The sequence below is a fragment of the Cucurbita pepo genome, chromosome 7 (genome assembly GCF_057944985.1).
Source record: "Cucurbita pepo subsp. pepo isolate OVF chromosome 7, ASM5794498v1, whole genome shotgun sequence".
Taxonomy (NCBI): domain Eukaryota; kingdom Viridiplantae; phylum Streptophyta; class Magnoliopsida; order Cucurbitales; family Cucurbitaceae; genus Cucurbita; species Cucurbita pepo.
Genome location: NC_141804.1, coordinates 10,671,428 through 10,698,641, shown reverse-complemented (window position 1 = coordinate 10,698,641; position 27,214 = coordinate 10,671,428). Strand labels below are relative to the sequence as shown.

Sequence of the window (27,214 nt, the reverse complement as noted above, 5' to 3'; positions counted from 1 at the left end):
CCAAGTCTACTGCTAACAGATATTGTCCACTTTGATCCGTTAGTATCGCTTTGTAACAGCCCAAGTCTACCGCTAGTATCGCTTTGTAACAGCCCAAGTCTACCGCTAACAGATATTGTCCACAACAGCCCAAGTCTACCGCTAGTATCGCTTTGTAACAGCCCAAGTCTACCGCTAACAGATATTGTCCACCTTGACCCGTTAGTATCGTTGTCAGCCTCATAATCTTAAAACGTGTAGACTTATCCACACCCTTATAAAGAATATTTCGTTCCTCTTTACAATTAATACGAGCTATCTCACGGAAAATATCCGAACTTCTTTTCTCTCACCCCTCAAAAACAGGATGAAAGGGACACGTGGAGAGCAGGGATTGGACAAAAGAGGATTGAGAATAAAAGGAGCTGCGTTCTCCATATCCAAATTGTGTGGTGTACATAAACAACACTTCTCATTATCCATCACAACTTAAAGGAACTGAGTGTTAACAGCCAAACAAACCCTTCCCCTTCGCCACCTCTAGCACCTTCTTTCGCCGGAAAAAATGGCTTCCACTCTGCTTTCTCACTCCGGGATTACCCTCAAAGGATCACCCAAGCTTCTTCCGCCGCCACTAATGGCAGCTCACAGTGAGTTTCTTCAATTTCATCTTACCGTTTTCCGCTTATTAGCTGTTCTTTGATTAATACACGTTAAGGTCTCGAAAACAATTTAGTTTGAATCGTGTCAAAAATAGGCGACGGGAAACACTCGCACTCTTTTAACACAAATTGTAAAGATATTACAAGACACTCGGTAGAAACTACTTGCACTCTTTATTAACACCAATCATAAGGAGATTACAAAACACTCTGTAGAAACTAGTACTTTGTGCTTTGACTGATCGTAAAGATATTACTAGACACTCGGTAGGAACTACTTGCACTCTGTTAACACCAATCATAAAGAGATTACAAAACACTCGGTAGAAACTACCTGTACTCTATGCTTTGGCCAATGGTAAGGAGATTACAAGACACTCTGTAGAAACTACTTGATACTCTCTTCTTTAAATTTCTTTTGGGATAAAAAAGACTGAACAATCTATTCCTAAAATATCGAGATATCTTTATTCGGAATGAAAAAGCTCACCTAGTCTTTAGACGAGAAAGCCCAACGATCCATTTATAGGAAATGCTACAACCCAACTCATTGTTCTTCTTTTAACGATGAACTACTCTGGTACAACAAGTTAAAGGGACCTCTACGCTCCGTCTCCAGTGCGCAGGGCCGATCCCCGTGTGCTCTAGAGGGAAGATGGGAAAGTATGTGTTAAGTAGAAAGAAAGTAGGTTTTTGTCTTGTTTAGGCATTTGGTGTCCTACCGTGTATTCGTACAATTATTGGGTTTAACTCTATTGGGCCAGTGATAATAGTTGTTACTCGTTATCGAATAAAGAAAAAACACAGTTAGTAGAAGATCGAACTATCGACCATTGAACGTGAAATTTTGTAGGATTGTCGGTGGTGCAAAAGATGAAGAAGGGAGGGATTAAGTGCAGGTTGGAAGAGAAGCAAGAAGGAAAGAGGTCAAAAGAAAGCATGATTTCGGGGACGGTGGCGGCCGTGGCGACGACGGTGGTGGCAATGGCGGGTCCGGCGGTGGCGCTGGTGGATGAGAGGTTGAGCACAGAAGGAACAGGGCTGCCCTTTGGTTTGAGCAACAACCTTCTTGGGTGGATTCTGGCAGGGATGTTTGGTTTCATTTGGGCTCTTTATTTTGTTTATGCTTCATCCTTGGAGGAGGATGAAGATTCTGGTTTGTCACTTTGAATCACTCATAACATTTCTTCATCAAAATTTTATTTTGATTTACTAAATTGTTAATAAACGAGCGTTTATCGCTATTTTAGTCTCGTTTTTTTTAATGAAACGTTATTCCTCTCGACGATGTTGACCAAAATTAGTAATGAAAATAAAATGTGGGAATCACTCGGTGACTCGAGAACTCGATCAACTTGGACTATGGGAATCAATTAGGGGTGTTGGTTCATGGGTTGAGATTTTTTTTCGTCGGATCAACCCGATCAACTCGAAAATAGGGTTACAATCTAATCACTCGGTGACTCAAGAACTCGATCAACTTGGACTATGGGAATCAATTAGGGGTGTTGGTTCATGGGTTGAGATTTTTTTTCGTCGGGTCAACCCGATCAACTCGAAAATAGGGTTACAATCTAACTCGACTCTACTTTTAAGATTATCAGGAAGATTAAGAATATTTGACATTTGTAACCGATGTTAGTGATACATTGTGACTTGTGAATGATATTTGAGTTATTTGGGTCACCAACCTGACCAATTTGAAGTTGGTCCAAAAGATTTCTCTAACCTAACCCAACTCACGTCTACACACATACATAAGCTACAACACACCCGTCCCCCCAATCTCCTCACACTGCAACTAGTAGCCATCTCATCGGCACACACAACCAACTCCTCGCCCTCATAGCCATCAACATCCCCTTTTGGGTTACTTAGGTTACCAATCCAACCTCCCGAGCTTTTGAGTTTGTTCAGAAACGTAACAGCCCAGATCTACCGCCAGCAGATATTGTCCTTTTTGGACTTTCCCTTTCGGGCTTCCCCTCAAGGCTTTAAAACGCGTCTGTTCGGTTGAGCTTTCCCTTTCGGGCTTCCCCTCAAGGCTTGCTAGGGGAAGGTTTCCACACTCTTATAAATGGTAGTTTGTTCTCCTCCCCAACCAATGTGGGACATCACAATCCACCCACCTTCGGGGCCTAGAGCCCTCACTGGCACACCGCCTCGTGTCTACCCCCTTTTCGGGGAACAGCGAGAAGGCTAGCACATCCTTCAGTGTCTGGCTCTGATACCATTTGTAACGGCCCAGATCCACCGCTAGCCGATATTGTTCTCTTTGGGCTTTTCCTTTCGGGCTTTCCCTCAAGGCTTCAAAACGCATCTGCTAAGGGAAGGTTTCCACACCCTTATAAATAGTGGTTTGTTCTCCTCCCAACCAACGTGGGACATCACAAGAAAATTTCCTCAACTTAACCCGTGTATATCCCTAATTACACCGTAGTCATCCGCAATTTTCATCGTTGAAAAGATTAATTTTTATGGCAAAATTGGAATTTAAACAATAATATGTAATTATAAATAAAATAGGGTGATTTTAAACAATGTATGACATTGTAACAGGTTGAGCTTGTTCGGGTTTATATATATCTTTAATATATCATACCGACAACGTTCGATATTATTACCTAACCAAATTTTTATTCTTAATATTTTTAATTAGATATCATCATGATATTTATCAAATATTGAATCATGATGAAGTTGACAATTATATCAAAGTTTTCTATAAAAATATGAATTAAGATTAGACTAAGTTTTAAAACTTTACTTTAAAAAAGTAATTATAATCAATGCCCTTTCATATCATGAAAAGCCATTATTATTCATAAAATGAAGATAAGTTTTTAAGCAAGCGAGCACGGGTTAGGTTAACTTGCTATTTTCATCTAAATTACGTCATACAGTTACGTTGATATGTTTGTTCGAAAATAACTTTTAAAATTTAAAGTAGGTTTCACGTCAGTTGGAGAGGAAAACAAAACATTCTTTATACGAGTGTGGAAATCTTTTCCTAGTAGACGCGTTTTAAAACCGTGAGGTTGACGACGACGATACGTAATGGGCTAAATCTGACAATATCCGCTAGCAGTGAGCTTGAGCTGTTACAAATGGTATTAGAGCTAGACAACGGGTGGTGTGCCAGCGAGGACGTTGGCCCCAATAGAGTGAATTGTGAGATTCCACGTTGGTTGTAGTAGACGCGTTTTAAAGCTTTGAGGGGAATCTCGAGAGAGAAAACCTAAAAAAGACTAAAAAGAACATGACTGTCCAACCAAATTAATTATTAAATATTCGAACTTTGGAGCAAAGTAATTTTCTAATTTGCCCAATTGACGGGAAAATTATATAGTGTACTTATTGTTCTTTGTTTTTAATTCAACACGTGCGGTAGAGATTCAAATCTTCGACGTATAGGTCGAGAGTATATGAGCTATGCTTTGTTTTTAATTCAACTCGTAGAGGTAGAGACTCGAATCTCAGACGTTTTGGTCGAGAGTATATATCTTAACTAGTTGAGTTATGCTTTGTTTTTAATTCAACCCGTGAAGGCAGTGATTCGAATCTCTGACCTCTAGTCGAGAGTATATATCTTAAATAGTTAAACTATGCTCAATTTGGCTCGTATGTATTTTCTTTGTTTTAAAACACTGATTCGATATCATTTATAACAGCTCAAGCCTACCGCTAGCAAATACGTCTTCTTTGGGTTCTGCTCAAGGTTTTAAAACGCTGGCTCTGATACCATTTGTAACGGTATAATATTGTTCTCTTTGAGTTTTTCATTCTGGGCTTCGCCTTAAAGTTTTAAAACGCGTCTAATAGGGAGAGGTTTCCACACCCTTGCGAGGAATGGTTCGCTCTCATCTACAACCAATGTACATACTATCGACCAAAACGTCAAAAGGTTTTCCCACGTCCCATTTGTCAGCTAAGAAAGAAAAAAACGGTACTGAACTTTAAAAAATGTGTTCCGAAGAGAAAACATTACTTGGGTGTAGTCGGCACAATAATACACCGACCCTAAATAATCATAGTATGCATGTCTGAACAATTCAAAATAAATTCAATAATTTCGATTTTATACGCTTCGTCGTGTAAAACTATCAACCACACTATCCCGACCCGACGAGTTTTTTAATAAGGTGGGAAGTGAGCACATGGGAAGGGTACCCCAACAGCCAAAGCATGTAGTTTTAAAATGGCATTTAGGGCATACCATTACCACCCACCATCCTTGTCTAACCCAAAATACAGCATCCCATGTGGGGCCATTCCTAATCCAACGCCTCTCATTGCACCATCTTTTAATTCCTTTCCCCTAATCTCAATTCTAAGCCGTTGGATCAAAAAGGGCCTTTTGTCCTTAAAATTCAAAGGCACCCTCCTTTAATTTGTGTAGCTCATTACCCAAACACCCTTACCTGCCCATGTCCCCACCTCTTACCTATTTGATTCCCCTTGCCCTTCCCATGTCCCCTTCCGACTCTCCTTTTGATTCCTACACGTATTTCAATTTCATTTCGAATTAATTAAACGTTCGGGTCGGGTGGCAGATTCTTGGAATCTCAAAGTCGTATAGGCAGAATTCTCTGTATCAACCGTTCATGGAATAGCTCTCGGGAATCTAAATTACTATTCTAACTGAATGGAAGCGTTTATAGTTTACTATAGTTTAAGACATTTTTTAAGTTTGAACATGTAACAGCTTAAGCTTACCACTGGCAGATATTGTTCGTTTTAGCTTGTTACTATCATCATCAGCCTCACCGTTTTTAAAATATGTTTGTTAGGGAGAGATTAACTCAAGTCCACAGGTAGCATATATTATCCGTTTTTTCTTATTACGTATACCATCAGCCTCACGGTTTCTAAAACACGTCTATTAGAAAGAGATTTCCACACCCTTATAAGCACTGCTTCGTTCCACTCTCTAACCGATGTGAGATCTCACAATCCACCTCCTTGAGAGCCAGTGTGCCCGTTCCACTCTCCAACCGATGTGAGATCTCACAACCCACCCCCTTGAGGGCTAGTATCCTCGCTGGCACACTTCCCGGTGTCTGACTCTAATACCATTTATAATAGGTCACGTTCACCCCTAGCAGATATTGTTCGTTTTGGCCCGTTACGTATGGTCGTCAGCCTCACAATTTTAAAAATGTGTCTATTAGGAAGAGGTTTCCACACCCTTATAAGCAAATCTTCGTTCCCTTCTCCAACAGACGTGGGATCTCAAAGGTCAATTCCGCTAAAAATTTAAGAATTAAAATAACAAATTAAAATCTTAAAAAAAATAATAAGTTTATGAAAAAAAAAAAAAATCAATCATAATTTTGAGCGCGTGTATTACACGCGCCATGATAGAAAGTGGGGAAATGATACGCATTTTGGTTTGGTCGCCATCTATAAAATACGTTTCAGTGGTTATTTGGGCCAACGCGCATTCCATTTCTCCCCCTTCCCACTTTCCCGTCCGATTCCTCTCTGCACTTTCTGTTTGTTTCCCGAGAAAATTAAAAAAAACCCATTTGAGAAAGAGAAGAAAAAATGGCGTTTGAGAGAGATCTCAACTTGGAAGCCACGGAGCTCCGACTCGGCCTGCCGGGAACCTCGCCGGACAATCAATCTCCTCCGATCAACTCCAACAAAAGAGCTTTGCCGTCCGACGACCAAAACCTGCCGGATTCCGCCCGAGAAAATAACTCCGATCCCACAAAATGCACCCCGGAAAATCCGTCTCCCACCAAGTAAGTACGGTTGGATGAAAAGGGTTTATGATTAAGGAATACTGTATCTATTGGTACGAGACATTTAGCCTCGAGACATTTTGGGAGGCTAAAGCAAATCCATAAGAGCTTAGGCTCAAAGTGGACAATATCGTACCATTGTGGAGAGTCGTGTTCGTCTAACAAGCACTTTTGAAAAATTTAACAGAAAAGTGTTTATATTTGTCTCGTACGGGAATAATCATGGGTTTATAATTAAGGAATAGTCTCTTCATTGGTACGAGGCTCAGGGAAAGCCTAAAGCAAATACATGAGAGCTTATGCTCAAAGTGGACAATATCGTACCATTGTGGAGAGTCGTGTTCGTCTAACAAGCACTTTATGAAAAATTTAACATAAAGGCGTTTATATTTGTCTCGTCTGGGAATAATCGTGGGTTTATAATCAAGGAATACTGTCTCCATTGATACAAGTCATTTTGGGGAAGTCTAAAGCAAATCTACGAGAGCTTATGCTCAAAGTGGATAATATCATACCACTGTGTAGAGTTGTGTTCGTCTAAAAAAAATTTAACAGAAAGACGTTTTTTATTTGTCAGGGCACAGGTTGTGGGGTGGCCGCCGGTAAGATCGTTCAGAAAAAATTCTTTTCAAGTGAAGAAAAAAGATGAGGCGGCGGCGGCGGTGGCCGGAGGAATGTTCATAAAGGTGAGCATGGACGGAGCTCCCTTTCTAAGGAAGGTTGATCTCAAGATCTATGGAGGATATCATGAGCTTCTTCAAGCTTTGGAGAACATGTTCAAATTCTCTCTTGGTAAATTTCTAATTTTATTTTTCTTTTTGATCTCTAGATCTTGAAATGGAAATTTATTGAGTTTTTTTTTTTTTTTTTTTTTCTTCTTGTAGGGAAGTTTTGTGAGAGAGAAGGGTATAACGAGTCGGAATTCGTCCCGACTTATGAAGATAAAGATGGCGATTGGATGCTCGTCGGCGACGTTCCATGGGAGTAAGTTTCATATCTCTATCTATAATGAATTTTCGTGCAACTTTTTCGATTAAAACTCGTGTTCTAGGATCAGGTTTAGGGTTCTAAAATTCGATAATCTAGAAAACATGATCGATCCGATCAAACCCGAATTCACGAAACGAAATTTTTTAACAGATCCGATCCAACTCAACCCGTTTGAGTTGAATTATAAACTTATTTAAATTGGGTCGGAAAATGTCTTAACTCATACCCTTGAACCCAGTAAGTAGAGTAGCCTTGAATCCATACCCTTGATTCTCGCCTTGAGTCTCAGCCCGAAGGACCAACGGTTGCTATTTGGTCTAGATAAACAGGCATGGACAGGCTCCTCAAGCGGATACGTGTTCGAAAATTTTACAACTAAAATAATTGAATTGGGGTCGAAAAATCTCCTAACTCGATCCAATCGAACCCATGAATTCATCATCTAATAAAATTTGTATTCCCAGTAAGTAGGGTAAGTAGAGCAGCCTTCAACCCATACCCTTGATTCCCACCTTGAGCCTCAGCCCGAAGGACCAACGGTTGCTGTTTGGTCTGGATAAGCAGGCATGGACAGGCTCCTCAAGCGGATACGTGTTCGAAAATTTTACGACTAAAATAATTGAATTGGGGTCGAAAAATCTCCTAACTCGATCCAATCAAACCCATGAATTCATCATCTAATAAAATTTGTATTCCCAGTAAGTAGGGTAAGTAGAGCAGCCTTCAACCCATACCCTTGATTCCCGCCTTGAGCCTCAACCCGAAGGACCAACGGTTGCTGTTTGGTCTGGATAAGCAGGCATGGACAGGCTCCTCAAGCGGATACGTGTTCGAAAATTTTACGACTAAAATAATTGAATTGGGTCGAAAAATGTCCTAACTCGATCCAATCGAACCCATAAATTCATTATCTAATAAAAATTGTTTGTGTTCGAAAATTTTAGGACTAAAATAATTGAATTGGGTCGAAAAAATGTCATAACCCGACCCGACCGAACCCACGAACATCCCTAAATCTCGTTCCATAATTTTGCAGGATGTTTATGAGCTCATGCAAGAAGCTTAGGATCATGAAGGGATCAGAGGCCAAAGGATTGGGCTGTGGAGCAGTGTGAAGAAGAAGAAGAAGGATAACTGCTTTGGTTTTTGGTCATCGGAAAAGCTGTGAAACTTCATCACAGCCGCCGTGGATTTGCCGGCGGAGATCCGCCGCCGGCCGCCTCTCCGATGATTTGATCAATTTCTTAGAGAGAGGCTGATGAACAAGACCCGAAAATAATAAGGGAATTATTATTATTATTATTTTTTTTTTGGTGATTATTCGTATTAATTTTTTTTGGGGAAATTATGTTAATTAATTACCCAAAGAATTTGTATATTTTATATGATATAATCATCAATTCCAAGAGAAGGGTTTTTTTTTTTCTTTTTCTTCTCCTTATAATAGAATATTTACATGTAATCTTTTGCGGGTTTAAGCGTTCAGTCAAGTACGACATTTAAAAACAGGCAAGTTTCGGCTTTTTTAGTAGTTTCTATCCATATGGATCAAGTACGACATTTTAAAACGTGCAAGAGTTTCGACTTTTTTAGTAGTTTGTATCCTTCACGGAGTTGGGAATCACGGATCTTCACAATGGTATGATATTGTCCACTTTGAGCATAAGCTCTCATTACGACATTTAAAAACATGCAAGTTTCGACTTTTTTAGTAGTTTCTATCTATATGGATCAAGTACGACATTTAAAAGTGTGCAAGTTTTGACTTTTTTAGTAGTTTCTATCCTTCACGGAGTTGGGAATCACGGATCTTCACAATGGTATGATATTGTCCACTTTAAGCATAATCTCGTGGCGAGATTTAAAAACATGGTAGTTTTGACTTTTTTAGTAGTTTCTATCCTTCACGGAGTTAGGAATCACGGATCTCCACAATGGTATGATATTGTCTATCCACTTTGAGTGGACAACATTTAAAAACATGAAGTTTTGACTTTTTTAGTAGTTTCTATCCACAGTATGATATTGTGAGTATAAGCTTCCGTGGCTTTGCTTTGGGCTTCCTAAAAAAGTCTAATACCAATGAAGAGAGTATTCCTCACTTATAAACCCATCATCTTCCACTAATTAACCAATGTGGGACTCACTCCCAATAATCCTCAACACACGACCTGTTGTTGTTAGCTGTTCAGCTCCTTAAATGAGAACTAGTCTTTTCAATCCACGAAACATCCGTTGGGGTTGCAGCAAAATCGAATCCATGCATAAAGTTACCATTATAATCGAAGTGAACGGAAAAATGAAGAAAATTTTAAGGTTATGGTTATAGTTCTCATCTAAGATACGAATGACAATGAAGACTGAGGACGGATGTTGACAGATGAAAAACAAAGCTCAAGCGTGAGTGACCGAAACCTCACGAGTTTTCCACTATTGTAACTCACGAGTTATCTTTGCAACCCGAGAACTATGAAACCAATGGACCAAAAATGGTTTTAGGTTCAGAATCTCCGAACGAACCGTAAGAATAATAATGCTACTTTTAAAACGTAGGTACAACAGTAAAAATATTTATAATAATAATAATAAAAAAATTTTTTTTTTTTGAAACATAGTAATTTTGTTTTTAATTATTAACTTAATTAAAAAAGCAAATGCATGAGAAAACGTTGACCAAGAAATGCCACGTGGACAAAAAATCAAAAGTGGGACCCACAACCCTGAAGAATGGAGGCGGAATCATAAAACTGAACGTTTTCCCTCCTTTCTTTTCTTTACCGATGAACTCTGCATCTCCCAGCACCTTCGTCTTCCTCAATTTCCCCTCGTCCAAACCCTAGCGAGCTCCCCATGGTTTCCGCATTATAGATCTCCTTCTTCCTCCGTCCCCACTCGTTGGGATACTGATTCGTCCGCCCTAATCATGGCGGCCGAGTTAGGGCAACAAACGGTCGAGTTCTCTGCACTTGTTTCCCTTGTTGCCGACGACTCATTCCTCTCCCTCAAAGACCTTGTCGACAACGCCAAATCATCCAAACAATCCGACGACGAGAAGAAGCGTAACATTCTCAAGTATGTCTTCAAGACTCAACAGAGGATGCTCCGCCTTTATGCCCTTGCTAAGTGGTGCCGACAGGTTTGTTTGTTTGTTTGTTTGTTATTCTTTTCATTTTTAAATTAATGCCTCTCGAATTCTCTGTGCTGCAATGTCAGTTCGAAATTGTGGATTTTTCTTTCGGAGAGTTTTGAGGTTGGTGTTGGTAGTGTCTGTCTAACTCCTGTGGTATTCACATTTAGCATTCGAGGATCAATTTTTGTTGTTTTATATTTGCTTCAATTCTCCGTAAAATGTTTTCCACATTTTGTGTGTGAAACTCTGTTATGATCGAGGCAATGACTATTATTGCTTGAAAAATCATTTTATTGTGCTCCAACCATCATGCCAAGAATTTTTACTTTCTGATCGAGCCTTAGGTTCTATGTTAATTTTCCATTTTGCACGACTGTGTGTTTTGTATCTAACTTGAATTTGGTTAAATGTTGGACTTGGTAGAGACATTTATTAACTGTGATTTAGTCTTGTCCATGGATATGGAGGTTCGGATCATGAAAGAATGGGCATTTGTTTAGCAGTTTGTATCTCACAGGAGTAGGAATGCTAGCAGAGGTCATTGGGGATTGGACGTCCCACAATCGGAAGGTTATTGTTCTTAAAATTGATTTTGAAAGGCCAATGATCATGTTGATCTGGCTTTTTGGACAAGGTTCTGTAGACATTAGGGATAAGAGTTGCCTCCTTTTTATTTTTATTGACATTAGGGATGTTTAGTCGCAATTAGCTCCAAATGTTAGGCCCTTCTTTTTGTATGGTCATGCTTTTATTTCTTCCTTCCCCTTAAAAGGGGGTCATTAATAAAAGATCAAAAAAATTATTAGTGGCTCAATTTGCACTCAGTTGTGAGGTGGAGAACTTAGATGTGATGTTCTTTGATGTAGAATAGTATGTAGAATGTAGACATGAGTTGATCATCCTGGTCTTTTCCATTTTGATATTTTCTTTTTCCCCTTGATTAATTGTTAACGAATTATAGAAGTTAATAATATGGATAATGGGTGCATTTCTCTTCATTTGTAAATTAATTTTTGAGTTCAATAATATTTAGTAGGGAATTTGACCCTTCGACCTCTTAGTCGAAGGTACATGCCAATTACAATTTAGCTAAGTTCACTTTGGCTCTTCATTTTTAAATTATATTCTCCTCTTTTATTGTCTGCCTCTTGGCTTGCCAGGTTCCGTTGATTCAATACTGGCAGCAACTTGCATCAACTTTGTCTAGTCATGATACATGTTTTTCACAAGCTGCAGATTCTTTATTCTTCATGCATGAAGGCCTACAGCAAGCTCGTGCACCTATTTATGATGTTCCATCTGCTACTGAAATTCTCCTTACTGGCACCTATGAACGTCTACCAAAATGTGTAGAAGATATCAGTATTCAGGGAACACTGAATGAAGACCAAGAAAAGAATGCGTTAAAAAAGTTGGAGATATTAGTACGGGCTAAGTTACTGGAAGTGTCACTTCCAAAAGAAATTTCTGAAGTGAAAGTCACTGATGGTACAGCACTGCTTCGTGTAGATGGGGAATTTAAGGTTTTAGTTACTCTGGGCTACAGAGGACACTTATCATTGTGGAGGATACTGCACTTGGAGCTGCTAGTTGGAGAGAGAAGGGGACTTGTGAAACTGGAAGAAATGCACCGTTATGCTCTTGGAGATGATTTGGAACGCAGAATGGCTGCAGCTGAAAATCCATTCACTACATTATATTCAATTTTGCATGAACTTTGCATCTCACTTGTTATGGACACTGTCTTAAAGCAAGTACATTCACTTAGACAAGGAAGATGGAGAGATGCTATTCGGTTTGAGGTCATGTCTGATGGTATTACTGGTGGCTCCACACAAGTGAACCCAGATGGAGAAACTGACTTATCTGGTCTTCGAACCCCAGGGTTGAAAATCATGTACTGGTTGGATTTTGATAAAAATACTGGTATTTCCGACCCAGGATCATGTCCCTTCATAAAAATTGAACCAGGACCAGATATGCAGATAAAGTGTATCCACAGCACGTTTGTCATAGATCCGTCAACCAACAAAGAAGCAAAGTTTTCTCTGGATCAAAGTTGCATTGATGTTGAAAAGTTGCTGTTGAGAGCTCTATGTTGTAACAAATATACTCGCCTTCTTGAAATTCAAAAAGAATTGAAGAAAAGTGTTCAAATTTGTCAAGCGGCAGATGATGTTGTTCTTCAACACCATGTTGATGACCCTGATGTTGACCATAAAAAGGTTGCAATTTTTTATGGTTTCGTTTCTTCATACTTCTTTGCCATTTTACTGGGCGAGGGCCAGAAATGTTGAAAAATAAAGTTGTTCTGTCTAGTCTAGTTTACCATTCTCTTCTCCCACCGATTTATTTATGAAGGGAGCTTTGCTTGAATACCACTCCCTTTCCCATCACAGCCATCCGTACAGGATGGTATTTTGTATGTTTCCAAGTGCGGTGCAGGACTATTGATCATTGGATGAGAAAATTTAATTTGTTAAAAAGTGAGAATGATGGGATCAAGGAAGAAATGGTGAAGGGTTTGCATTCAGTTGTGTATAACGTTTTATGTTTCTGGTTTTTTGCTCTTTTACTATTTTGAGAATATTTGTATTGTTTTATTTTTCATTCGCATCTTTTATTGAGGCAAACTCAGAGGGTATATGCTTTCTTCATTGTTGGCAAAATTAATTTGCTTCATGAGTCAGTTTCATTTGGTGGTATCAGTTCTTTTTGTTATTTCTTAATTCCCGTATCCCTTATTTTATTCTATTATTTTGCTAGTGAAATAGTTTGCCCATGTGCAAATCATGGTTGTTTGCAATTAGGGGAGCGTGTAGGATTTTCAGCCTATATTCTCTTTCCTGCTGATGGTAGGAATTTGTTGTTTACTTCTTTTGTCGCATAAGTAACATGTAATGACACCTAACTACCGCTCCTTTTTCTTTACTTTTGTTATAACGTCTATTATTCTTTGCAGAAGGATAAAATTTGTGATCCTACTACATATGAGGGAGAAGAAATATTGCGGGTGCGTGCTTATGGCTCATCATTTTTCACCCTCAGAATAAATACAAGGTATCCTCCTTTTAAGATGATATTAGGTAAAAGAAAGTCGTTGCTACTGTATACTAGGAGTTGAGACAGATTTTCAATTATTTTTTATTAAAATTTCACGCCGAACCACTTTCAAATAAATTGATTTTGGTAAAGCAATATTTTAGACTTCAGTAATGGTTTGTTTTATCATTCGATAAATATCAACTCCGAAATATAAAATTTAATCACTATTTTTCATTATTTGAAATAAAAAACATGTGGGTACAAAGTACAGCAATTTTTACTTTTCCATTGATTAGAGTAACTTCCCATGTCTCCATGCTTCTCCTATATTATCGGCAAATTCTAAATAGAATTTTATAATTCATGATTCATAATTCCTTAAATTGTTTATTTGTTTTTAGTGGAATTAACGCTACCATCAATATATCTCGTTGCTAAAAAAAAATTGCATGCATTAAGGATATATGTAGATTTACGCAATGGAATAGGTAGAACTTATAGAAAGTTGAAATTTTGTTTGACTAATAATAGTAAAAAGGAAGAATAAGTGAAATTTTAACTTGAGGTTTTTGATGTACTTGGTAAATTACATAGCTCTAATAACGTACCAAATAGAGGAAGAGAAGGTAAAAATCTATTTCCAAATTGACAGTGAAGTGTACAGCAGTCAGTTGTGTATTCATATTCTTTTTAATCTACACAAATGAACGATTACATCACTAAAGAGTTTATATTTTATTTAATATTCTTTTGTGGATGGTTATGATAATAACTGTTAAAGTATTCGAAGAGTTTGTTTGTAGAATTTCTTCTATATGAATACAGTTATATTTTATGAATTGGTTGTTAAAATTGATTGAGAATTTGATCAATTCAATATTAAATAAAATAGGAGCACAATATTTATGTGAATTAACCCCAATGTTTAAGTACTATCTAAATTGTTTAGAGAAAAAAATATAAATGTCAATTAAGTAGTACTGTAAAGTGGGATTAAATGCAAATGATCATTTATAAGAACATAATAGTGCAAGTGTTTCTGTAGAATGTTGCCTTTTTAATATATCATAGATTTCTTTCTGCTTTTTTGTCTCTTACCCACGATTTTGTTTGCAGGAATGGCCGTTTTCTTCTTCAGTCCTCGCACAATAAACTTGCACCTGCCTCACTGACAGATTGTGAAGAAGCTTTAAATCAAGGAAGTATGACTGCAACTGATGTTTTTATAAGATTGAGAATCCGAAGTGTGCTGCATTTATTTGCATCTATTAGTAGGTTTTTGGGCCTTGAGGTATGATTGTATGTCTTATATTCTTTTCTAAAGAAAGAAATTCTAACCATTTTGATTGCTACTATTTATATATTCTAATGGTTATACCGAGCATGGGTTTTATGATAATAAAAATATAACTTCAAACATTTGCAGGCATATGAAAATGGTTTTTCTGCAGTTCGATTGCCAAAAAACATTTCAAATGGTTCAGCCATGTTGCTGATGGGATTTCCAGATTGTGGGAATTCATACTTTTTGCTAATGCAGCTTGACAAGGATTTCAAGCCCCAGTTTAAATTGCTGGAGGCAAGGTCAGATCCTTCTGCCAAAGCCCATGGCTTTAGTGATCAAAGCAATGTGGTCCGTGTGAAGAAAATTGACATTGATCAGATACAGATACTTGAAGACGAGCTGAACTTAAGTCTGCTTGACTGGGAAAAGCTGTTGCCCTCTTTACCAAATTCTGTCGATAACCAAACTTCTGAAAATGGTCATCTTTCTGATATTAGTCATGATGGGTCTCAGCAGATATCTGGATATCCTCCATCCAGTTTTTCATCTCTTGTTGATGACGTGTTTGAGTTGGAGAAGGGGCCTCCCCCTGTACCTACTTTCTCTGTTTCAAACATGTCGCAATCTTTCAATTCATCTGCATCTCATTATGGTTCTCTCTCTAATATTCATAATATAAAAGGAGTTCCTTCACCCAAGTGGGAAGTGGGTATGCAGCCATCCCAGGGTAATAATGTTGCAAAACTATCTAATATTACCTCGCACAGCACCGGGTCCTTGTATTCATCTAGCAATTTGAAGGGTCCAGTGCCTTCCTCATCCCTGGGTTCTATTTCTTCTGGTTCTGGAAGGGGTGCTGCAAGACGACTTTCAAACTCAAAATCTGAACAGGATTTAGCTTCCCTTAGATTCCCAAAAAATCCTGCTGAGGTTAGTTCTTATACTGCATTGGACGACGAACATACAAGTATGCCAAATGATACGTCAAAGGATGGGCTGTATGCAAATAGGTCATCTCGGCTACTGTCTCCACCTCAACATGGTGGCCCTCGAATTTCTGGAAGTATAAAGCCTAATGGTTCCAGAAGTTCACCAACTGCAGCTCCAACAGGATCTTTAAGGCCTTCTGGATCTAGCTCGTCTGTTTCAACTCCCGTATGTAAGATACTTTCCCTGAGTTTCTATGGTATTGGTTGACTGCATGTAATTTAACGATTGAATCTTTGAACTTATAAAAAGTAGACGTTTAACTTTCACTTCACTAACTTTAGAGATGTATGTTTTCAGCCCAGAATCAAGATTCTTGCTCTAGTCCTGTGGATGAAAGTGGTCTGAAAAAAGATTGTTCTCGGAAGCGTGCTGCTTCTGTTATGCTCAACTTAATCCCATCACTTAAAGGTATTGATGCATATAATGGACTGTCTAAGAGAAGGAAGGTCTCAGTATCAGCTATAATTAGTCCACCCTCATCACAGTTGCTTATTTCAAAAGAAATGGTCTCCAAAACTGAATCCTGTTATGGTAACCTTATCGTTGAAGCTAATAAAGGCAGTGCACCTTCGAGTACATATGTCTCTGCTCTGCTTCATGTAATCAGGCACTGTTCAATATGTATCAAACACGCGAGACTTACTAGCCAGATGGATGCACTGGACATTCCATATGTTGAAGAAGTTGGGTTAAGAAATGCATCAACAAATATATGGTTCCGGCTTCCGTTTACCAGAGATGATTCATGGCAACATATATGCTTGCGACTTGGAAGGCCTGGGACCATGTGCTGGGATGTGAAAATACATGATCAGCACTTTAGAGATTTGTGGGAACTTCAGAAGAAAAGCAGTACAGCCCCATGGGGACCTGATGTTCGAATAGCAAATACATCTGACAAAGACTCGCACATTAGTTATGATCCAGAAGGTGTTGTTCTCAGTTATCAATCAGTAAAGGCAGATAGCATAGAAAAGTTGGTGGCAGATATAAAAAGGCTCTCCAATGCAAGAATGTTTGCCTTTGGGATGCGGAAACTGCTTGGGGTTAGAACATGTGAGAAGCCAGAAGAAAGTAATATGACCTCAGATGTTAAAGCACCAGTTACCAAAGTTTCACCTGACACAGTGGATAAGTTATCCGAACAGATAAGGAGGGCATTTAGAATTGAAGCAGTTGGGTTATTGTGCTTGTGGTTTAGTTTTGGTTCTGGTGTGTTGGCACGTTTTGTTGTAGAGTGGGAATCAGGTAAAGAGGGTTGCACTATGCATGTTTCTCCCGATCAACTTTGGCCTCATACCAAGGTTTGTTCAACATCCCTAGTCATTTATTTTACCATATTGCATTTCCTTTTCTCATTCTTCTTTTAGGATTTCTTTCATCGGGTATGAATCAAATGAAAGAAGTTCCTCATATTCTATTTACATATTAAGTCTCTCTCTCTCTCTCTCTCTCTCTCTCTCTCTCTCTGTACATGTGGCTATCTAAGAAATATTAATAAATTTTCCTTTTAATCTAGGTTTAAATTCCTTGATTTTTTCCTTTTTCATTATTTTTGCCTGCCTTAGGACTGCAATAAGAGTGTTATATGGCTTTTGTTATTGTTGCTTGTAATAAATTTGTTTGCAATGATTGTCTTACTATCAAAGTTAAATAATCAGTCGTGTAAGAAAATATCAGTGAACTTTCTTATCTATCTATATTTAAATTTCTTATTTATTTCATTTCTAAATTTTTTAATTATTATTATTATTTTGCCTAAAGATGGAGAAGCAATTTATTTATGTGTGTGTGCGTGTGTATATATATATATATAAAGAACTTCCGTTTGCATAATGCTTCAAAAGATTTAAATCTGTCATTAATTCAAATACTGATGATCTACGCTCCTTGGTCATGTTTTCTTCAAGTCATTAGGACATGAGTTCAATATTTTGCCTAGATATATTTTCAGTTTTTATAAATATGTTAATTTGTATATATTTCTGGTGTGTACAGTTTTTAGAAGATTTTATAAATGGAGCTGAAGTTGCATCACTTTTGGATTGTATCCGACTCACTGCTGGACCACTACATGCTCTAGCAGCTGCAACCCGACCTGCTCGAGCCGGTCCTGTTTCAACACTTCCTGTCATAGCCGCAGCTCTCTCTTCCCTTCCAAAACATGGAGGACATACACCAACTCAAAATGTTTTACCTAGCAGTTCAGGCACTATCACTGGCCAAGCTACCAATGGCCAAGTGGGTAGCACTGTTTCTTCAAGCGTTGCTGGCTCTCTTGCAAATCATAGCCTTCATGGGGCTGCAATGTTAGCTGCTGCTGGACGTGGTGGGCCTGGCATTGCTCCTAGTTCATTGTTGCCAATAGATGTTTCTGTTGTGTTGCGTGGTCCATATTGGATAAGGATAATATATCGAAAACAATTTGCAGTTGATATGCGCTGCTTTGCAGGAGATCAGGTATGGTTACAACCAGCAACACCTGCCAAGGTCAACCCTTCAATTGGAGGGTCATTACCATGCCCACAATTTCGGCCATTTATTATGGAGCATGTTGCCCAAGAATTAAATGGTTTAGAGCCGAACTTCCCAGGTGTTCAACAAACTGTTGCACAGTCAGCCACAAACAATCAGAATCCAAATTCAAGTTCACAGACGACCGCTGCAAATGGAAATAGACTTAGTCTTCCTGGTTCTCCTGCAATGTCTAGGGTGGGAAATCAGGTGGCTAACGTAAATCGTGGCGGAAATGCTCTGCCTGGATCTTCAAATTTGGCTTCTGTGAGCTCAGGATTGCCATTACGGAGACCACCTGGAGCAGGCGTCCCTGCACACGTGAGAGGTGAATTGAATACAGCTATTATTGGACTTGGGGATGATGGCGGGTATGGAGGAGGCTGGGTTCCTCTTGTTGCTCTTAAGAAAGTTTTAAGAGGTATCCTCAAATACCTTGGAGTTCTTTGGCTGTTTGCCCAGCTTCCTGATCTTCTGAAAGAGATCCTAGGTTCAATTTTGAGGGACAATGAAGGTGCATTGCTGAATTTGGACCCCGAGCAGCCTGCCTTACGTTTCTTCGTGGGGTACGTGTGTTGCAGTTTTGATTCTATTTTTTTTGGTTTTGCCATTGTCGAGTAGAGTAAAGTTAGCAAATTCACTTGCATTATCTCTTTATTTTTATTATTTTTTATATCAATATTGGATATATACATATACATATATATTTTTATAATTCGTTTCCAAACAAATGCCCCAAAATGGTGCTTTGATCTTATTAATCATAACAACTTTGCTTTTCTTTTGAACTATACTCCTAAAACTTGATCCCCGTTTATCTTTCATTTTGTACAAAAACCCCAGAAGTTCTGAATTTCTCGCACACTCTTCTGCTATAGATGCAGTGATGCTTTTATCCTGATTTCTGAATTTGCGACTTGTGTTGAATGTTTTGGCAACGTGAATATAAGGGAGTTGAACCATAGAACATTGGGGCATGAGTTAATTTTGCATTTTCAAATTATTTTAATGCCGCCCACCTGTTTAACGTACATTTCGAGTCATTCATTTCATCCAATTATGTATTTTTTGTAGGGGATACGTATTTGCTGTAAGCGTTCACAGAGTTCAACTGCTTCTCCAAGTGCTCAGTGTGAAGCGTTTCCATCATCAACAGCAGCAACAACAGCAGCAAAACTCCACCACAGCACAAGAGGAATTGACACAATTAGAAATTAGTGAAATATGTGATTACTTTAGCCGTCGTGTTGCATCAGAGCCGTATGATGCTTCTCGCGTTGCATCTTTCATTACACTTCTTACCTTGCCAATATCAGTTTTGAGGGAATTTTTGAAATTGATAGCATGGAAAAAGGGAGTGGCCCAAGCACAGGGTGGAGATATTGCTCCTGCACAGAAACCTCGCATCGAGTTGTGTCTTGAAAATCATTCTGGGTTGAGCATAGACGAGAATGCCGAAAGGTTGACATCGAAAAGCAATATCCATTATGATCGGCAACACAACTCTGTCGATTTCGCTCTGACAGTTGTTCTCGATCCTGCTCATATACCTCACATGAATGCAGCTGGTGGCGCAGCGTGGTTGCCATACTGTATCTCAGTGAAGTTGAAATATTCCTTTGGTGAAAGCCCTGTTGTCTCTTTTCTGGCTATGGAAGGAAGCCACGGCGGCAGAGCATGCTGGTTGCGCGTTGATGACTGGGAAATGTGTAAACAGAAGGTGGCTCGAACAGTCGAAGTAAGTGGAAATTCAAACGGAGATGCTAGCCAAGGAAGGTTGAGAATTGTAGCAGATAATGTCCAAAGGTCATTACATGCATGCCTTCAAGGATTGAAAGAAGGAAGTGAAATAACTGCAATCGCGGGTTCAACATCGTGACGAGCAAAAGTACACTGGTACTCATTCGTTACATCAATCAATATGCAATATTTTCACATTGCCTGAGCCTTCTCCATTTACAAGTTTTGAAGTCATCAATCGAAGAAGCGCGTAATAACGGGAAAAGGAAGTCAATCGCAGCGACAACAAAGAAATTGTGGTATAAAGTTGGTGGGACTCGTAACATCAGATTTCATTGTAGATTTGGCAACACATTGAGGTAAGTTTTGGTCTAATTTGCTGATTTAGAATTTCAGATTGATAGATGCTGCTAGTTTGAGCTGAATCCATATAAAATCATATGATATTAGGGCTTTTAATATGTTCTACTGTCAGCCTATTATAGCATTGGAAAATCATTTTTTTGGCTCTGGTTTGTAGATATCACACTAATCAGGCAACTATGTAAATTTATTCTGTTACACTTGTACACCTCCGTAGCCACTCTGCCTCAGTTGCTTCAGTCCAAGTCTAGAAGATAGGTATCTTTCATGTTTTATAGAATGTACTCATTTTTTTAAATCTAATATCAAAGTTGTGGAAGATGCCATTAGCTCCTCCTTTTTTACAAGTTCTTATGGAAACCATTTGATTTCCTTCACTAACCCACAGATGGAATTCGAGCTGAGACCGATATTCATACGAACTTAAAACCGAGCTATGCAGGTCTTTAGACGTGTTTCAACTTGTAGGTTTGTGATGGAACATCAGCGTCCAAACTCTATTCCTTGTGAGAAAGCTTGGCATGGAGTAGATATCCATCCATCTTTGATGCTGCTTATTCAGTTATTTGCAGCTGTAAAATCATGGACACGTCCCATGTAACAGGATCGTTAGTAGATATTGTCTTATTTAGGCTTTCCTATTTGGGTTTTCTTTCAAAGTTTTTAAAACACATCTACTATGGAGAGGTTTCCACACCCTTATAAGGAATACTTCGTTCTCCTCTTCAACCGATGTGGGATCTCACAATCCACCACCCTTTGGGGGCCTAACGTCTTTGCTGGCACACCACTCGGTGTCTAGCTCTGATGATACCATTGTAACAATCAAGCCCACTGCTAGTAGATATTGTCCGCCTTGACCCATTATGTATTACCGTCAACCCCACGGTTATAAAATACGTCTGCTAGGAAGAAGTTTCCACACCCTTTATAAGTAATGTTTCGTTCTTCTCTCCAATTGATGTAGAAAATCACAATGATTGACATCCGACAACTTACATAACCGACATAATGATCGACCAAACATCCATAATGTTTGATACCGTATTTTGAGCCATTCTTCAACAAATGTCACACTGTTAGGCTTTGTATTGGACTGCATATTGGAGAATAGTTGCAGAGCTTTGTTTCCATATCCATGAAAGAAAATCCAGTGATCATGTCCATGTGTTGAGACATCTTTTTTAAATATGACGTCATATTAATTTATTATCAAATAATTATAATATTGATGAAAGAAAATAACCTAATTTTAAAAATGTGAAAAAAATGAAAAGATTTGTATCTCTTTAATCCATAAACTTTCAAAACGATAGAGTCTCTAAACTTTCAAATTTTGTAAAATTCACTAATCTACCCGACACAAATCTAGTATGCTGTATCTATTGCTCCCCATTTGCTTGGACTCTACAGATCCGCTTTTGTGGAGGCTCCAAGCTAGCCACTCGCTGCAAAGACTCCGATCTTTCGATCTTGTTCACAGACACAGCTGGCAGTACCAGAGAGGACGACTCCTGCTGCCCACCGTCTACATGTGAAATGTCACCCAAGCCATTGTTGACTCCTATGTCATGTGCAACCACAGGTTTATTAGATGCAGGTTGATAACCATCTTGCAATGGAACAGTGCCATCTGCTAACGCATCAGAAGGGCTACCGTCCAACGAAGAGATGCCGACAGAGGTAATCTCAGACATGGCATGGAACATCGGGTTACCAGTAACTCGTTTAACAGTCTCCTCAGCCATTTTTATCTGTCAGTATGGAAATAATGTTAGATGCATTTTGTGTTTAACCAAGATTACATCTTCAGCAAGTGGTAACTTAAAATATACAACATTTTTCTTTTCTGAAGTGAGAGGAGGGAAAGTGCAACCGCACAAACCCACCGCTAGCAGATACTATCCTTTTTGAGTTTTCTCCTTAAGGTTTTTAAAACGCGGTCTACTAGGGAGAGGTTTCCACACCCTTAATGTTTCGTTTTTCTCCCCAACTAATGCGGGATCTCACAATTCACCCCCCTTCGGGGCCCAGCGTCTTCATTGGCACTCATCGTTCCCTTCTCCAATTGATGTGGGACCCTCCAATCCCACCCCCTTTGGGGCCAACATCCTTGCTGGCTCTATAATACCATTTATAACCGCCCAAACCCACCACTAGCAGATATTATCTTCTTTGGTCTTTCCCTTTCGGGTTTTCCCTCAAGGTTTTTAAAACGCGTCTACTTAGGAGAGGTTTCCACACCCTTATAAAGGGTATTTCATTCTCCTCCCCAACCGGGATCTCAAGCATGTGAGCAAAAAAGTTTCTAAGGCACTAGGAGAGCTGACTACCCGTGGATTGTCATTGTACCTTTGCTCTTAATGTCTCAACGTTAGCTTTTAGAACGCGGTTATTGACGTTGGCTTCATTGTATTTTTGGCTTATATCGGCAAGGCGCTTCAACAAGGTCGAATTTTCAAATCTTAGTTGTGCAACCTTTGATTAAGAAAAAAAAAATGAACCAATGTATCAGTTTGGTAGATTTCAAAAGAGGTAATAAGGCACTGGACAAAGAGTTATACAGAATAGACACCTGAGTCTCGAGTTCGGTTAAATGTGCTTGCTTTCTTCTCCTTGATCGTCGAGCTGATTCTCTGTTCGAAAGCATTCTGAAAACAATGCCAACAACAAGGAGAGATATTTAATAAGAAATGGACTTTCGTAGTGTTATTAAGATAAAAGAGGGAAAGGGAACTCCACAAATAATTTGCACAATGTTTTAATCTCGATTGCAATTACCATGCAACTAAAACAACCACTTCATTTGTAATAACGACATGCAAACAGATAGTCTTTTCGGACTTTTCCTCAAAGTTTTTAAAACGTGTCTAGTAGATAAAGATTTCCACATCCTAAAAAAGAACGAAATGTTTTTAAAACGCGTCTAATAGATAAAGATTTCCACATCCTAAAAAAGAATGTTTCGTTCTCCACCTCAAACGATGTGGGATCTCACAATTCTCGGGGCCAGTATCCTCGCTCGCACTCATTCCCTTCTCTAATCGATGTGGAACCTCCCAATCCCCACCCCGTTTGAGACCCAACGTCCTTATTGGCACACCCCCTTCCGAGCTCAACCTCCACGATGGCACATCGTCCGGTGTCTCGCTCTGATACCATTTGTAACAGCCCAAGCCCACCGTTAACAGATATTGTCTTCTTTGGGCTAGCGTCCTCGCTCACACTCGTTCCCTTCTCCAATCAACATGGGACCTCCCAATCCACCTTCTTTGGGACTCACGTCCTTGCTAGCACACCTCCTTTGGAGCTCAACCTCCTCGCTGGCACATTGCCCGGTGTCTGGCTCTGATACCATTTATAACAGTCGAAGCCCATTAATAGCAGATATTGCCCTCTTTGGACTTTCCGCCTCCCCTCAAAGTTTTTAAAACGCGACTACTAGGAAGAGGTTTCCACACCATTATAAAAAATGTCTGTTCTCCTCCCCAACCGACGTGGGATCTCACAAAACACCTTTCCTCAAATGCGAAATTATCAAATGCAAAAGAACACATTAGCCAGGATGGAGGAATTCATATTGCACATAGAAAGCACAATCAGATGAGAACAAAATTTATTAACACGACTATTCACACAATGCATTTGCAATAGAACACTATTCCCTAAATTAAGCAGATGGTTACCTCCTTATACGTTTTACATCAGCAGGGTCCTTACTCTCCGTTGTGTCAGTTTCTCCCTCAATCTCCTCATCATCCCACTGATCTCTTGATGATCCACTGGTAGTCGGCGAAGAACGAACCTCAGATATTTTTGGCACCATGGGCGAGAAAGTAACTCCATTTATATCCTTATCTGGTGGCCTTAATGAAGTGTTCCCAGCTCCTACTTTACAAGCTACCAAAGTGGAGAGAGAGCTAAAATATGTTAACAATATATAGTAAACAACAGTAAAAAGCCGGTAAAGCTATATACGGTAGGTGACTATATACGTAGTAACTTGAACTGTAACAGGCCAAGCTCACCGCTAGCAGATATTGTCCTTTTTGGGAAGGGCCCGAAAGGGAAAGTCCAAAGAGTATAATGTCTGCTAGCGGTGGGCTTAGGTTGTTACATGAACAAAAAGGAAAGCCCAAAGAAGACAATATCTGCTAGCGGTGGGCTTAGTCTATTACATGAATCATATATATACCCACTACTTTGAAAATGTGCCCAAGGAGGATAATATCATAGTGGTGGGCTAAGGCAGTTACATGAACCATATATATAACCAAGTGCTTTGAAAATGTAATGCGTTCTTTATATTCTCTTTTATTATACCTACGGAATTTATCAATATAAACCTTTAGCCAATATGTAACGACTCAAGCCCACTACTAGCAGATATTGTCCTCTTTGGGCTTTTCCTTTCAGGCTTTCCCTCGAAGTTTTTAAAACACGTCTACTAGGGAGAGGTTTTCACACCCTTATAACAAGTGTTTCGTTCTCCTCCCCAATCGATGTGGGATCTCACAATATTCCTCCTTGTATTTTCTCTCTCCTGTTTTATTTAGATCGAGTGTGTGCGTTGTTGTGCGATCCTAACAATACATATAAGCTCGTAAAGAAAGGCAAAAGTCTAACGACATCTCATTAGTTGTGAGAAACGAAAATATAGAGATGCAATTAATCCCAACCTTTAGGAGCTTGAATTCCAAACGTATTAGATGCTTGTGATCCACAGTCAGATGAGGTAGAAGAAGTTGGAGTCTTTGTAAAGGATCCCTGTTTATACAGAAAACAAAAGCTCACCAACTTCACCTTGAAAAAAAGCCCAAGTTTCTCTCTAGATTAACTAAGGTGAAAGTAAAGCTATTACATACACCTAACAGAGAAGAACTATTAGTGTATGAGATTAACATCAAGATGACTAGGAGCCAGGCTAGAGGAGCACAAGTAGATTTAAAAGACATTGGAATTGGAGTCCAAAGGAAGCATTCAGCTAATTATATCCTAAGCGTGAAGTGGCCCTTAGTACTAACGTGTGCCAACGAAGACGCTAGGTCCTTAAAGGGGATGGATTGTGAGATCCCATATAGATGGAGAGACACTGGGTTGTGTGCCAGCGAGAACGCTAGGCCCTTTTAAAGAGAGGAACGAGTGTAGTGAGAACACTGGGTCTTGAAGGGGAATAGATTGTAAGATCTCACATCGGTTGGAGAAACACCAGGTGGTGTGCCAACGAGGACGCTAGACCCCTTTAAAGAGAGGAATGAGGGCCAGCGAGAAAGGTGGGTCCCAAAAGGGAATAGATTGTGAGATCTCACATCGGTTGGAGAGACACCACGCGGTGTGCCAGCGAAGACACTAGGCCCCTTTGAAGAGAGGAATGAGTGCCAACGAAAATGTTGGGCCTCGAAGGGGAATAGATTGTGAGATCTCACATCGGTTGGAGAGACACCCAGCGGTGTACTAGCAAGGACGCTAGGCCCCGAAGGAGGGTGGATTGTGAGATCCCACATCGATTGAAGAGATGAACAGTACCAGCGAGGACGCTAGGCCCTGAAGCGGAGTGGATTGTGAGATCCCATATCAGTTGGAGAGACACCGGACATTGTGCCAGCGAGAACGCTAGGCCCCTTTGAAGAAAGGAACTAGTGGAAGCGAGGACGTTGGCCCTAAAGAGGAATAGATGGTAAGATCTCACATCGGTTTGAGAGACATCAAGAGGTGTGCAAGAAGACGCTACGCCCTGAAAGAGGGTGGATTGTGAGATCCCACATCGTTGAAGAGAGAAACAGTACCAACGAGGACGTTGGCCCCGAAGGGAGTGGATTGCAAGATTACACATCGGTTGGAAAGGGAACGAAACCTTCTTTCTAAGAACATGGAAACCTCTCCTAGCATACACATTTTAAAAACTTTGAGGAGAAGCTCGAAAGTAAAAGCGCTAGGATCGATACATAAACAGATATAACAACGACGAAAGAGCCCATCCAAAATGTAAAAATCATTACTCAGATTTCCACCCTAAAAATACCCTCATCAACAGAACAGAGAAAAGAAATCAATAACAAGAAGAAACAAACAAATAAGGGCAAAGTTTACCCTCTTCTTAGCAACCGCAGCACAAGCCAATTCAAGCCTGCTCTTAAGAAACGCTTGATATTCCTCCGAATCGATCGGAATATTCGGCGGTACAGCATTGGAAGAAACGCTGCTGCAATTGCCATTACTAACACCACCATGATTAGCATTATGTTTCTGCGACTGATCACAGTCCGAGCCCTTGATCTCAATCCCTTCGCCATGGTCTGCAACAGAGCAATGAGGGAAAGTTTCAGAGGCCTCTTCAAGGAAGCGCTGGAAGGCCCACTCAGACGCGCTACGGCTCATTTTCGAGCCGCCGCCGGCCGGCGGAGGTTCGGCGACCGGAAGAGACGACCAGTACTGATCAGAAATTTCACCCGCCGAAAATACCCTATCCATTTTCTCTCTCCCTCTCTCTTTCTCCAATTGTCCTCTTTCGTCTTTGTCGACTCTTTTAACTCAGATATGCAGGGTATTTTCGTCATATAAAATAAAGTCTACGTGGCATGGAGGGTATTTTCGGGATATGTATTTTTTTAATTTAATCCTTTAAATTTAAATTAGAACTTTAATCCATAAATTTTTATGATTTTAATTTTATACTTTTAACATATTTTTTAAATCATAGAAAATTTAAATTTTAATTACTATTAAATATTTTCCATTAAATATTTAATTTCTAATTTTTTATTTTTTA

At 39.4% G+C, this 27,214-nt stretch overlaps 4 protein-coding genes across 5 annotated transcripts; 3 read left to right on the top strand and 1 right to left on the bottom strand.

The window, feature by feature from the left end:
* The first annotated feature begins 461 nt into the window (after positions 1 to 461).
* LOC111798254 (photosystem II reaction center W protein, chloroplastic-like) lies at positions 462 to 1,926 on the top strand. The gene is made up of 2 exons (XM_023681287.2): positions 462 to 629; positions 1,495 to 1,926. Exons 1-2 carry the CDS (start codon positions 545 to 547, stop codon positions 1,809 to 1,811), a joined length of 402 nt encoding a protein of 133 aa, XP_023537055.1. The 5' UTR covers positions 462 to 544; the 3' UTR covers positions 1,812 to 1,926.
* Positions 1,927 to 6,073: 4,147 nt separating this feature from the next.
* Positions 6,074 to 8,802, top strand: LOC111784755 (auxin-induced protein 22D). Its single transcript, XM_087125528.1, has 4 exons — positions 6,074 to 6,388; positions 6,966 to 7,180; positions 7,273 to 7,372; positions 8,415 to 8,802. Exons 1-4 carry the CDS (start codon positions 6,189 to 6,191, stop codon positions 8,491 to 8,493), a joined length of 594 nt encoding a protein of 197 aa, XP_086981654.1. The 5' UTR covers positions 6,074 to 6,188; the 3' UTR covers positions 8,494 to 8,802.
* Positions 8,803 to 10,160: 1,358 nt separating this feature from the next.
* Positions 10,161 to 20,792, top strand: LOC111784756 (mediator of RNA polymerase II transcription subunit 14). The gene is made up of 8 exons (XM_087125330.1): positions 10,161 to 10,514; positions 11,669 to 12,733; positions 13,471 to 13,568; positions 14,670 to 14,844; positions 14,980 to 15,997; positions 16,126 to 17,132; positions 17,827 to 18,908; positions 19,417 to 20,792. Exons 1-8 carry the CDS (start codon positions 10,302 to 10,304, stop codon positions 20,219 to 20,221), a joined length of 5,463 nt encoding a protein of 1,820 aa, XP_086981456.1. The 5' UTR covers positions 10,161 to 10,301; the 3' UTR covers positions 20,222 to 20,792.
* Positions 20,793 to 21,711: 919 nt separating this feature from the next.
* LOC111798217 (light-inducible protein CPRF2) lies at positions 21,712 to 26,955 on the bottom strand. Of its 2 annotated transcripts, XM_023681231.2 has the most exons (6): positions 26,536 to 26,955; positions 25,125 to 25,212; positions 24,132 to 24,345; positions 23,021 to 23,096; positions 22,798 to 22,923; positions 21,712 to 22,199 (listed from the first exon to the last, which is right to left on the bottom strand). In XM_023681231.2, exons 1-6 carry the CDS (start codon positions 26,914 to 26,916, stop codon positions 21,828 to 21,830), a joined length of 1,257 nt encoding a protein of 418 aa, XP_023536999.2. In that variant the 5' UTR covers positions 26,917 to 26,955; the 3' UTR covers positions 21,712 to 21,827. The 2 variants fall into 2 exon arrangements, with proteins under 2 accessions (XP_023536999.2, XP_086981457.1); XM_087125331.1 differs by lacking the exon at positions 22,798 to 22,923.
* Positions 26,956 to 27,214: the final 259 nt, after the last annotated feature.